This window comes from Bufo bufo, chromosome 1 (assembly GCF_905171765.1).
Source record: "Bufo bufo chromosome 1, aBufBuf1.1, whole genome shotgun sequence".
Taxonomy (NCBI): domain Eukaryota; kingdom Metazoa; phylum Chordata; class Amphibia; order Anura; family Bufonidae; genus Bufo; species Bufo bufo.
Genome location: NC_053389.1, coordinates 83468772 through 83483220, shown reverse-complemented (window position 1 = coordinate 83483220; position 14449 = coordinate 83468772). Strand labels below are relative to the sequence as shown.

General features: G+C 41.0%; 1 protein-coding gene across 1 annotated transcript in view; it reads right to left on the bottom strand.

Annotated features, from left to right (window-relative positions):
• Positions 1-14449, bottom strand: part of LOC120990033 — a 74069-nt gene that overhangs the window by 37263 nt on the left and 22357 nt on the right. Inside the window, exon 2 of the mRNA XM_040418574.1 lies at positions 1020-2162. Within this exon, the coding sequence (XP_040274508.1) occupies positions 1020-2162 (1143 nt within the window). The remainder of the gene's footprint in view (positions 1-1019; positions 2163-14449) is intronic.

Below are 14449 nucleotides of genomic sequence, written 5' to 3'. Positions count from 1 at the left end.
CCAACCTGAAAGATTTGGAGCTCATTGCTAAAGATGAATGGGCAAAAATACCTGTGGAGACATGCAAAAAGCTGGTCTGCAATTATAGGAAGCATTTGATTGCTGTTATAGCCAATAAAGGCTTTTCTATTGATTATTGAGAAGGGTATGAATAATTTTGGACTGGACACTTTTTGCTCAAATGTAAATAAAAGCTGAGAAATGTTTTTTTTCCACAATAATGCCTCTTGTACATTGTCTTATCTTTTGGGAGACACCTATGTCATTTCCCGTCAAAAAATTACTTGCTGGTTGAATAAAAGTAACTTTAAGTCAAAATTTGCCAGGGGTATGAATAATTATGGGCAGCACTGTATATTTTGCAGATTGTCCTTACTGAGCCTTATCTCTGATTTCCTGACCTCATAAACACTCATTTAAGCCATGTTCTTATCATATGCTATAATGAGGGTTTGTGAGTTCAGGAGATCAGAGATAAGACTCAGGAGGGACAGTCCGCAAAAAGACTGATTTTTAACCGCATATCACAAAAACTTGAAAATATTTACTAACTAATTGAAAAAAAGATTTTTAGCCCAAAGTGGGTAAATAAAATCCTATAAAAATTTTTAATACAATAAAAAAAAACAACAACACGACAATAGGCATTCAGTCTAGAGAGGCAGCAGTGTCAAATTTGTACCGCAACATAAATTTAAAGTGGTTTTCTAGGGCCTATCTTTAGGATAGGTCATCAATATCAAATAAATTGATCGGAACCTGAACCCCAGCACAGCCACCTATTAGCTCTTTTTAAGTGAATGGGAGAAACGTTGCAGTAACCCAGCAGGGAAAGTGTACGTAGCTGTGTAGTTTGGGAGCCTGTTTCCAGCTCCACAGTTAGTGAACACAGCTGTTTGGTCAGAGTTAGTCAAACCCTTGCCAATCTGATATTGATGAGTTGTCCTATCCTAAAGATAGGTCATCAAGTGGTAAGTTGGGGAAAAACCCCTCTAACCTCTTTTTAACTTGTTTCTTACCTGTGGCTTCAACAATGCCTTCAAGTATTACAATAATTTCAAACTCCTCCCGCTTCAGTGCTTCTGCAGACATCTCCCAGAATGGACTGTGATCATTGATAAAATGACAGATTATCTGAGGTTCAACCAGGAAAAGTCGGTCCTCTCCAGTATCATAACCAAGGTTGATTTCCGACTGCTCCAGTGGAATAAACTCCCCTTCTTTTGTCTGTCGAGATTTGATGAGTTTAGCTCTTATTTTGGCATCAACCATGTGGCTGTCTCGTAGATCTCCAATTCTGAACATCAAGCAAAGCTTTTCATCTCTATGGGACACCACACATTTCTTACTGAAAATTAGCGTCTCGGCTCTCTTTTTAGGGCGAGAAATTTTAACGAACATGCAGCCTACCATGAGGGCATCAATCACTGAACCTATTATTGACTGAGCCATAAGCAAAATTATACCCTCTGGGCAATATGCAGTTACCATCCTGGTGCCATAGCCAATTGTCCGTTGGCTTTCCACAGAGAAGAGTAAGGCCGAAAGGAAGGAGTCAACATTGTCAATGCAAGGCTTCCACTCAGGATCCCCAACGTGATTTACGTCATCTCTGATCAAGGCGTCCACAAAATAAATAACTCCAAATCCAACCCAGGTGACAAGATAACACAGCATAAATACAAATATGAACCAACGATACTTTAGATCCACAACAGTGGTGAAAATGTCTGACAAAAACCTCTTCTTCTCGTGAATGCGTCCAAGGTTGACCCTACACTTGCCATCCTTAGTGACATATCTCTGACGTGTCTGTCGATTAGTTAGATTGAAGAGCTGACGGTCATCGTACATGAGCTTACATCGAGCTCTGTTGGATTTTGTGGTAACTGGAGCAGAGACAACACTCCGGGTTGGGGTTTTACTTCGCATTGGGATATTTGGAACACTTAGGGCATGTTTTGGATGCCACTTAGAAACGGATTCCCTTACAGGTGTCTCCAGCTTGGCAGATCGTTGATAACGAGGCAAGTCCTCTGTGTTAATAGTCACACTAGGCCTATGTTTGGCAACGGGGAGAACAGCACCTGTGGTTGTTTGTTCTACCGCACTGAATCTCCTAAAGCTTGAGATGATGCTGCTTTTCTTGGGTTGAGGGAAGTCTAGTTTTTGATGATAACCATCACAGGAAGTCACAGACATAACCATGGTTTCAGGCTGTTTAAGGACATGTAAAAAAATAAACAGAGAGAAAAATAAGTAAAGAGCAGAACATACCATAAAATTATTTACAAGAATTAAATGGCTTGTCATAAATGGACAACCACTTCTCATGATGAAGTTGTCTTGGCTGTCCGCTGACTGATGTGGGTCTGATTTCTCTTATACCCCCATTAATTAGCTGAAAATGCTTGTCGATTGTAGAGGTTCCAAGTAGCCATAAATAAAGTGGTGACTACACCACTAGTGACTAAAGTGACTAAAGTGGTCACTACAAATTCACCATAGCAAGATTTTTGTAGAGGCTCTATGGTGTTTCTTTTAGAGAAAGATCTTAATCAGGTGCCTGTCATCATCTCCATATTCCCTAATAAAGCATATTTACAGTGAAACTCTAAGTAATTATTCGTAAGTAAAATTTACCATACCATGTTATTATTATTATTTTTACTCTGGTCCCCCAAGTGCTAGTTTCCAAGGTGCTCTGTACACTCTCTTTAACCCCTTATTGACCAGACCTGAAAAGTCCTTAAAAAGGTTTTCTGGGAATTAAATATTGATAACTTATTCTCAGCATAGGTCATCAATATCTGACCCGTGAAGGATCCCAGCAACCTCTGCTGATCATCTGTTTTGAGGAGGTCACAGCACATCAACAAATACCACGGCCCTTTCATGGTATATCAAGCAGAGCTCTTTACATTGTATAGTGGCTGAGTTTAGTACTGCAACCTAATGCAAAAGGCCATATGACTGATGGATGTTACGTCACAAGCTGAGGTATAGTCTGCAGCACTCGCCTGATTCACCCGTGATCACTGCTGACTGCTAATCGGGGAAGACAGGGGCCGGGAGTTGAATCCCCACCTATCTGATTGCTGTGATGGCTAACCTCCGGCACTCCAGCTGTGATAAAACTACGACTCCCAAGATCTACACTTGCTTGGCTGTTCTCAGAACTCCATAGAAATGAATAGAGAATTCTGGGAGTCGTAGTTTCACCACAGCTGGTGTGCCGGGGGTTAGCCATCACTGACCTAATGCATTAAAATAAAAAAATGATTATATAATAACTTATTTTTTCCCTGCTGTTCTCAGTACCACCGCCACCAGTCTGGTCCTCCTCCCACCATATACGGAAGGATATAGACGTATATAGCATGTGACAGCCACAGCCAATTAATATTCTCAGCAGTCTTGTGTCATATTCTGCTTAAGACTGCAGCGGTCACATGACACTTGTCACTGCTGCAGCCTTATGTACAAACAACGGAAGAAGAACTGGACTGGTCGTGTTGAAAACAGGGGAACAGAAAGAGGTCAGTATATAATTTAAAGGAGAAAACTTCTTTAATGACCAGCCACTTTTTTTTAGGGCATGTGGTGGTTTAATGACCCTAACTTTTTAAATTGTTAGGCTACATAAATAATTTTTGCTTGGTTGATGGGCTAACCTTTATAAAGATTATGGATACTTTGGGGATTTTTTTTTTTTTATAGATTTGCATGCATTTTTATCTAAAAATATTTTTTTTCTAATTAGGTATTATTAAAAAATTTACAGCACACAACAAACAGCAGAATGCCATTCTGTGCTAAATCCATCAGACAAGCTTTCTCATGGCTCGGTCTCCAGCCTCTCCTGTGTTCTCCTGAACAATCATCTAAGCTGAACTGTGATAAGATCATAATTGACTGTTCTGTAACATGGACTTTAAAATTTACGTAAACTTCTAGATTGATTTTTATTTTTTATTTAAATGTCCTACCATTTCGTTTCTGTAAAGTCTGGACAACTCCTCAGTGCTGATATCATCTATAGGTATCTGCTTTAATGGGAGTCTATTTGCTGTGCTCTAATTCTATGTGCACCTTTTGGGGGCAATTATTATTATTATTATTATTATTATTATTATTATTATTATTGCATTGTACTCATTTTGAGCTAGAAGTCATTTTTTTAATTGGTCTTTATTAAAAATTGTTGAGCGCCTTTCTCTGTACAGCTGACGGTTTTCTTTTCTCTGCTCTCTGACCATATAAATAGAGATGAGCGAAGCGACTTCTTTGAATAACTTCGGTGTGACGGTATCATCCGTGTCACCGTCTAGTATTCCCTTCTCCCCTTGAAATAGCACAGCCAAATAATCCACAGAGCAATAAATCGCTATTATCGCTGGTATCGCCGGTATCGCCAAATAAGTCTATACATTAGCCCAAGCTGAATGCTAGAAATACTTTACTGGAAAACTCCACATTGAAAAAATACAATTGCTTTTATCTCCTGCTCCCATGCAAGGGAGACACCCACAACAAACATACATTAACCCATAACACAAAGGTTACAACCCACATAGACACCATGGTTAACATAATCAACACAGGCAGGAGAATACACATTGCCCTCTGTCCTGAGAGACAATCGAATTGCAACTCGGTTGTCTCCAGGACAGAGGACAATCGCCAATACACACAGAGAGACAATGGAACAGACATCACTTACTCAAACATACAATGTCCCACCCTTTACAATACACATAGACATTAAACACATCCCAAAATGGCACGAATTAGACCAGGAATTCAAAAGTTAGTACAAGTCTCTTTGGCCTGGCTGTACTCATGGCTTTTCTGCACAAAACCGGTGCATTCAACATGGGACCATAATCGCATGGTAAGAGGCTGTCAAGTAGTCCTCTCCAAGCACTCGTGGCAACCTCAAAAGAGGGGAGTTTGTCAAATTCGGTAATTGATTATTACAGTGAAAAACCTTGGAACCGAACTCTGCTTCGTATCCAAGGTACCACTCAGAACTGAAGCAGAGTTCAGTTCCAAGTTTTGAAGTAGTTTTTCACTGTAATAATCAATTACTGAAGTTATTCAACAAAGTCTCGCGCAACTTCGTGAATAACTGACTTTGGCTCATCGGAGTCCATACATTCTAATACTGTACGGAGATGAATCTCCATACAGTATTATAACAATTTTTTTTAGCGGCTTTGGATGTGGCATCCGAACCTTGCTTCATTTATCTCTACGTATAAACAAACACTCATTATAGCTCAATTCTTATCTTACTGATATGAATGTGATTTAAATAAGTGTCTATGACCTCTTAGTAATTTAGAGATAATGTTTATTATATGACTGGCACAAACTTCACACAGCTAGACAAACAGGTACCCTTTGTCACAGAATGTCTCAACATTTTTAATAAACACCAGTTGAAAAAATTATTTTTAGCCCAAAATGAGTAAAATGCAATCATTCCACCCCACCCCTGAAAGTGTACATAGCCTTGAACCTCCCCTCCATTCAGAGTAGCACAGTTTAAAGTTAGCCATGCGCCCTAGTTAGATGTCAATCAAACGCTTGTTTGGCTGACAGTTATCTCCCCCACCACCACCACTCACGTGCATGCTCGACTTGGCCGAGTATGCATGTGTTTTTGATAGGGAGAGTAGAGAAAGGGCAGCAGCTCATCTCCCAAGAAATAAAGGATTGGGTAAGTTGCAATCCAACAGCCTGATCATTATCACCCCCTAGATCTGACAGTAGGGTTAGTCAGAAGACACAGGAGATACCAGCAAGGAGTGGAGGAGGTTGTATATAGCAAAGAAAACTGAATCAGAGTATACAGGGAGATATATCACCCGCATCTTTGGGGAGAGGGATAACACAGGCTGTATCAGAGTTTATAAAGGGGTGTGCATTAGGAAAAAGCAGTTGTGCTACTACATGAGAGTTGTTAAGCCAGCAGCATCCTGGACACACGGACCTCACATCCAATTACTAAGAGGGACACATCCACATGAAAAATGTCTGAAACTAGGAGCAAGAGAAGGTTCTCAAGGTAATCACTAACATATGTAAAAAAAATATATATAATTTCTTCTCAGAGGTGTCTACAGTCATTAGGCTCAGATTATTGAATTTTAACAATTACCTACAGTGGTTCAGTTATTCTCATTAATAATCCTTTCCCAATAAAACCAAATATGTCCAATGATCGATGAGGCCCTTGTTTGGTACCACAGAAAGAAAAATTCACGACTTTTCCTGTAAAACAGTCTCACTTTGGGCTAAAAATCATTTTTTCAATTGATCATTAAAAATTTTCACGTTTTTGTGATATGCGGTTAAAAATCAGTCTTTTTGTGGACTGTCCCTCCTGAGTCTTATCTCTGATCTCCTGAACTCACAAACCCTCATTATAGCATATGATAAGAACATGGCTTAAATGAGTGTTTATAAGGTCCGGAAATCAGAGATAAGGCTCAGGAAGGACAGTCTGCAAATATACAGATTTTTAATCGCATATATATCACCAAAACTACTGAATTTTTTTTAACAGAAGGCTTACTATACCTTTTGAGGGAATGTTCCATATTTGTTGTTGTCTGTCGGTGGCCTGGGCAGATAGGCTAGCATGTGCTTCGCTGTGGGAGCTTGAGCTGGAGGAATGGAGTTTCTCCTGATTCTAGGGTCATCTACTTTTAGCCTGGACTCATTGATGTGATTTCGCACACAGGGCCCATTATTCTGATGTAAGTCCATGCTGTTACTAGGAACAGCCAACGCCATCGTGGCTCAGATGATGACCATGTAGGTTTATGAAAGAGCATGGCACCTTCTAGCTCTGTTCCTAAAATAATAGACAAGAGAACTTATGATTGACACACTCTAGGCATTAGAGAGGATATTTGCTTTGATACCATACCAAACAATACTTTACCCACAAATGGTATTGAGCTTATTGTGAAATTTCACAAGACCTCATGCACACCAGGTCCAACATTTCTAAGGTAATTCTGGCATACGTGAAAAGTCAAAACTTTGAAGTTTCATTAGAGACACTTTTAAAGCATAATGGGGCAAATTTATCATAGACTGGTGGCGTACACCAGTCTATGATAACCAGGCTCACTGCCAGATTAGGAGCTTCATCCAGCAGTTGGTGCACCTATACTGTTATCTGTCCCAGCCAGGGGCTAGTGTAGATTTCAGTGTCCTGTTATGTCACAAAACTGGCATGAAAGATGATAAATGTGGCAGTGGGTGCTAGCCCTGTCCCCTACCTGCCCTCATCACGCCCCCTTTTCAGTGGCGGAGAAACAACACTTTGTACAAGTGGTATTGAAAAAGTCACAAACATAGAATTTGCGACTTTTTCACACCAGAAAACTGGTGTATAATTCTGATAAATTAGGCCCTATGTGCACATAAAAAAAAAACACAGGAACCACTTACGCATTTCAAACTTAGAGAGTTTTCTATGATTAGGACCTCTCTGTAAGATCAAAACATGTGAGTGGTTTCTGTTTTTATTTTTTTCAGATGTGCATATCATGTGTCTCTAATAAAGCTACAATGTTTTTATCTTTTTAACGTATGCCTTATTACCCGATGCATTTTGGACTACTTGTTTAATCTGACCGGTGGTGCAGTGTTATTCCGTGCATCGGGTGTCTGCTATAGGATGGTGATCTGGGAACAGTTTGTAGTAAGAAGCCCAGGAATGTGAGATCACCCATAATGCCATAAAGCCAATCCTCAGATAGCCATCCCCTGTGATTTCACAGCCCTATAAAACCCTCATCCCGCGCGGTCTCCACCATTGTCCTGTGAGCTGGGCATAGGGAGAGACGTAGCAAGCACTCATGCGCTAGGGACAGTGTTGCTAAAAATGGTTAATGGAAGAATATTGGAGAGGGAAAGTGAAGGGAGAGTGCAGAGACAGAGAGTGCATCACTGTGTGCATCACGTTCTAGTGCGCCGACATTCAGATTACCGTGGCAGGCCAGGAAGGCTTCAGAAGTGTCCAGGCTGCCATGGTAACCGATCTGAACCCTGCAGTTTAACTGCGGGGGCTCAGATCGGAATGCAGAGGGAGTCGCATCCCTGTGCCTTACCTCACAGATGCCGCGATTGGCGTTCAATGCGACATCCTAGGAGTTAAATGACGTGGTTCGGTGAGATCTCTGCCCCCTGTCATTGCGGCTGGGTGTCTGTTGTAATATACAGCTGGCACCTTCCGTTTATGGAGCAGGCTCACTGCAGCAGCCCGCTTCATTCATTCCCTCAGCCACCGGGATATACAGGTATATCTGATTTATAGTGATACGTGACAAATTAATTCGGAATGTATCGAACTTCTTGGCTAACTTCCTGAATTGAATTTTTTAAAACTTTGCTCTTCTCTACTCCCCTTTCTTACCAGGCCAACTTTTCAGTTTTAGCAATAGACCTATCTAATTGAGAATAACTAATTAATTTCTGAGCCAGCCTATATGTATTTGATATTATTTTTCACAGGACACCTTAGACTTTGCTTTTGTGCCATTAGATGACAGATATAATATATATATTTTAAATATATCTAAAGACAAACTGTGGAAATTATGAAAAAATAAATATTTTCTTTTCCTTGTATTTATTTTTCTTATCAATTTTTTTCTGTTACAAAAGACAATACATTTCTAAAACCATTACTGTATATTTGTACTGTGAAAATGGACACGATTTGTGTAATTTATCTACTGGCTGGGCTTGCTGCAAGACTTCAAAGGACTAGAGATCATTTTGGATTTCTAACCTGGTGTATCCTCCCACTGCCCCTCCCGGCAGTGCTGCTCCATGCCCAACACTCCTCTTTCTCTTCTTCCTCCCCGCCTACTACTCCAGCTCAGCCTAATAGCTACACCCCATACATCATCATTCAGAGCCCAGTACTCCAGGGAGCATGCTCAGTTTGTTTCCATGTACTAGACAGTACACTTCCTTCTTGCCAGTACTCTAGCTGTGTTTTTTTACCTCCTCCAGAGCCGTATTACAGTGATACACAGAGCACTATTCCAATCACAGACATGGTAATCATGATTATGTTAGCAGATAAGGCTTTTGATTCCCAGCATTGCATAGTAATATAGAGTTATAAAGTAAATTATATATGCACGTATATTATACAGACTGTATATGAGCTACACAGTTCTCTTTGCACACTTTTTCATGCTACAAATTGTTGGATACACACTCATCTCTGCTATCCCTCAGTGAATCACAGTAATCAAAATGATCTAATGCACATTAGACTATGCTATCATATTGTATATCACTTTTTATTGATATCACAAAATTCAGATCCACACTGGTCTCAGGTAGAAACATTGTTTTCCCGGCTATATGTCTGATACACACTTCGCTCTAGGCACCAGACTTAAAGAGCAGCCAACACAGACAGTGCATATGCATTGGGGACCACAAATTCACAGGCAGCATCCATTTGTTTGCATGAGGCCATATATGGGCACCATCTGCTTTCCATGGATCGGAAGCACTACAAAGCACTGGTAGTAAACTGCTGTATGGGCACACCGTAGGACTCAGAAGGAAAGGAGCTCCATATGATTTTTGGAGGGCAGCTTTTGCTGGGATGGTTTTTGGATGCCATGTCACATTTTAAGAGACCCTGAGGAACCCCTCAAGGCATTCATTGAGGGGTGTGGGTAGTGTATTGACCTAACAAGCGTTTCATAGAATATAGAAACTTGACTGTAAAAATGAATAATTAAATTTTTTCCAATAAAATGTTGCTTTAGCCCCAAATTTTTCATTTCACCCCATAATTTGTTACCCATTTTCTCCTGAATACTGCAACACCCCATATGTAGTAGTAAACTGCTGTGGGACTCATGGCAGGAAAGAAAGGAAGGAGCGCCATATGGCTTTTGCAGCGTCGTTTTTTATTTTTTTTATGCCGTTTACTGCACGGAAAAGTAACGTGATCATTTTATAGATGAGGATGTTATGGACGCGACAATACCAAATGTGTTTATTTTTTTAAACCAATTATAAATGTGTGGCTATAGGAAAAAACATATCTGTAAAGAATAAATCAAGGCAACTGGACGTACTGTAGATTTCTTGAAAACGTTTCACTCGTTCTTCCAGCGAGCTTTCTCAATTCTGAGTGACCGCACAAGAATTCTCTGGGAATAAATATGTAACTGAATCAACATCTGGTAATTATACCCAGCATGGGGTCAGAGGTCATTATACCCAGCATGGGGGTCAAAGGTGTTGATTCCATTATCCTAATTGGAGTCAGTAGGTGATAAAGACTTCCCAGAAAAAGGTGTCAAGACAGAATTGTATGTGGCAGACAATAGATGTCTAACCCCCCAAATAGATGTCTAACCCCCCAAAATCATTGATCGGGCCATGTATCATCGCCTCTACCCTGGGGAAGCCCCTCCATGTATTTATAGACTTACTAAGATACATAAGGACGGGACCCCTCTCAGGCCAATTGTCAGCAGCATCAACTCTGTGACCTACAATGTGGCAAAATACTTAGCCAGAATCCTAGCGCCCTTGGTTGGAAACAAACAACATCACATACAGAACTCTCAGGATTTCACCACCAAAATACAGAACTTGGTATTGGGCACAGAAGAAACAATGGTCTCCTATGATGTTACATCCCTCTTCACCTGCATACCCACTACAGAGGCAATTGAAACAGTCAGGAAACAGTTGCTACTAGACAACACCTTAGGCTGCAGAACAGAACTTAACCCAGACCAAGTGTGTGCCGTACTCGACCTTTGTCTGAGTACCACCTACTTCAAGTATAAGGACACCCCGGTACACGGCTTACAACTTGGCGTAGTCGGCAGGATACAGCGACCGTTATGGACGGGAACGCAGCGGGAGATCGTCCCCCGGCGCCAGTGGTGCCGGATCAGGACCCAGCCCAGGGTGCACAGGCGCAAGTTCAGCTTGACCCCAACAATATGGCTACCCCAGTAGGATACATCCCTGTAGGGGCACTGCTGCGTCATCTGCCAAAGTATGACGGTAGCAACATGACATTGCAGGACTGGACTGAAAGGGTGCAAAGTGCGGTTAAAATGTGTAACCTGACACCCGAACTGAGGGCCGAGGTTGCTTTGGGAGCCCTAGAGGGTGACGTCAGGCGGACAGTGATGGTAAGGCCTGACTCCGAGAGAGATACCCTAGAGAAGATATTCTCCCTGCTAGAGAGAGCCCAAGGGGGCGGGCCAAAGTGGTACAGTTACGGAGTCACTTCTTTAACCGACCCCAGCAAGAGGGCGAGACTCTGATGCAATATTCTAATGCTCTACAGGAGACACTGAATGAGATACAACGACGAGACCCTGAGGCTATGGGTGCCTTCCGGGAGGTGGACCGGCTTCTACGAGATCAGTTCATAGTGGGGCTCTCCAATAAATTCCTACAAGATAAATTACAAGAGATGACCCGAACAACGGCCGATATGACATTCTACAGCGTTTATTTAGCCGCCGTAGAGAGGGAGGAAGAGCCCATACCTACGGCAGCGAGAGTGGTGAATAGCGCGAATGTTACAAGGGACTGGCCGGGATCTGAAGAATCAGAGTCCTTAAAGGATGTGGTCCAGGCCCTGCGGGTGGAATTGAAAGAGCTTCGGATGGATGTGTCCCAGATGAAGGTAGAACCGTCCCGGCCTCTGCAAACTGTCCCCGCACCTCGTGTCACTCCACCCAGAACAACCCCGGTGAGGGGGCCGGGCAGAAGAGGGCCCCTCTGTTGGGTTTGCCGAAAGTATGGCCATATGGCCAGAGAGTGCCCAGAACAGGTAGCGTCAGAGCCGACGTTAAACTTCCGACCGCTGCAGTAGCTGGGCGTCCTGCGGAGGTGCACCAGAAGTTAAGCCCTCTGCGTAAAGAATGTGATCTGTATGCCAGCAGCCCACATATTAGAAGCCGAGCTGGAAGGCCTAAAGGTTTGCTGCCTAGTTGATACAGGGTCAGAGTGCACTCTAATGCCTTTGGAGTTCTTCGAGAGGCACTTCGGGCATATGATGGAGCCCGAAGATGGGAGCGTCATCAGGCTGACGGCTGCTGATAATAGAGAGATGGATGTTCGAGGGATAGTCTGGATGCGGGTCCGACTGTTTTGGCAAGACATCGGCAAGAAAGGGGTCGTGCTGGTGGACCATTCGTCCCGGAAAGGAATGGACGTGACCCTGGGCATGAATATACTGAGAGACCTAGACCATCAACTCTATGCCAAGGAAGGGCCGAAGTACTGGCAATGGGCCACCGCACACCGGCCTACCCAGAAGGTCTTACAACAAATGGTGAGGAGCTGTAGCCTGCAAAAGAGTAACCTGTCCGGACTGTTGTGCCTTTTCATAGGTAAATGCATTGATATCCAATTCATTATTGTCAAAATGGATGTTCATTGCCTTTAAGAGCCATGCTCGACTATAGTTGCAATTTTGTATGTCTTGAGTAGGCCAAATTAAGGTCACACAAAGTTTTAGTGTTATTTTTCTCATGAATGTACCAGTCTGAGAAGAGGCCTCTCCTTGTCTACTTTTAAATTTATGACGGGAGGTAAAGATAAGCTCTGTGCAGCTGGTGATAATTACCTATACAATTAGGCATTTATAAATGAAGCAAAGTATATAATATGTATGTATTCATTTAATGATCCTTAGTTAGTCCTTTGCATAAAACAATCAGTAGGACATATATATATATATATATATATATTTATATTATATTGTTATATGTTACGAAGACAACATGTATCCAGTATATTGTATATATTTCTCATTAGAAGAGTGTCTGTGAAGATGTGTGTTTTGTAACAATTAATCACATCTTTGGTATGACAGAGGAGGTACTGATATCTCTGTGAGAAAACACGGCTATTTACGAGCCATAAATTAGCAGTGTGAGAAACGTTTAAAGAGACGCCTAGAGGTCTGTCTCTAATTGCTACAAGTGTCAGAATTAATCCCTATAGCTTTGAATTAAAGCTTCTAAGGTCAAAATGTATATTCAGACTTACATAAGTTAACCCTTTATACTATGATGCAAATAGCTTATACAGCAGTGCCACCTAGGTATCAGTAGGTGACATTACAACAGTAGCAAAAGTGCATTCTGGGTAAGGTTATGATGTCACATTTTTATCAATGGTCACGCCCATCCGACAATGATTGGAAAGTTCCCAAACTAGGAAGGCGTGTCTAACTGATAAGTTTGGGATCATAAGCCATACACAGGAGGTAAAGAGAAAGAGTGAGAGAGAGGAGAGGAGAAGTTGAGGTCTATCAAGATGAAAGCCATGGTGAGATGTGCTATGATGGACCACCCAGCTTTCCTAGGAGCAGAAGTGAGATTCCTACTAGGACTTGGTAAGAGGCACAGAAAATGATATTTCATTTTATTAAGACTAATTTGATAGTGTGGGTGAAATTATACCATCTAGATTGGCGAATAAATAAATAATTAAATGAATTGATCATCTCCATATTGAGATGTAGTCTTAGGATATTGTGAGGCTTCATTCTACCTGCAGAAGAATCTAGACTCATAATCTAGCAAAGCATTAAATGATTGCTTTTATATATATATATATATATATATTGATAGAACATTCTTCGCCAAGCTAAGTGATGGATTCCCTTCCGGAAGGACTTATTTCAAATCCTTCCCATTTAAGATATGGTCTAGCAAAATCCTAGATCCCTGTTATTTGTCTTAATAGTCTTACCAAAGTCACATATATTTGAAAATAGTCCAGGATGGGGCGGAAGGATACAGTTGTCTCTTCTAAGTTATATCCTTGGATGGATTTGCCCATCCTGAAGCCATGTGATGTGTAGTTGGTTAGAGGGGGGTGGAATGTATTTAGCATTCTATAATGATGTCTAGGATTAGACATGCCCGTCCTGATATCATGAGGTTTTCTCTGAACAGAAGTAATGTATATAACTTATGTTCCTACTTTGATATCCTAACCTGATAATAGCTTGGTTATAAGGTGACAAGTTATTTCCACTCACATGTATTGTTAAGCTTGTAATGCTTTATATTAATATATATATATATATATATTCATTTGCATGTATCATTATGTTTATTTACTTATATATGTTTATAATCTTGTAACCAATAAATCTGCATATTTTTATAATACCTGTGTATCATTGTATAATGCAAAACTACATTTTATCATTAACATCATCTCACGTCAAAAAGAACTTATTTATCTGAGGAAATAGTCGGACTCAGATGTGAATTGTATCAATTAGGTTGTCTACAATTCACCAGGTCAAGATTTTAAGAATTTATGCCAATTTTTATATATTTTTTTTTTTTTATGGTTAATAATGTTTATGACCATAATTAATAATTCTTAATTGAATTAT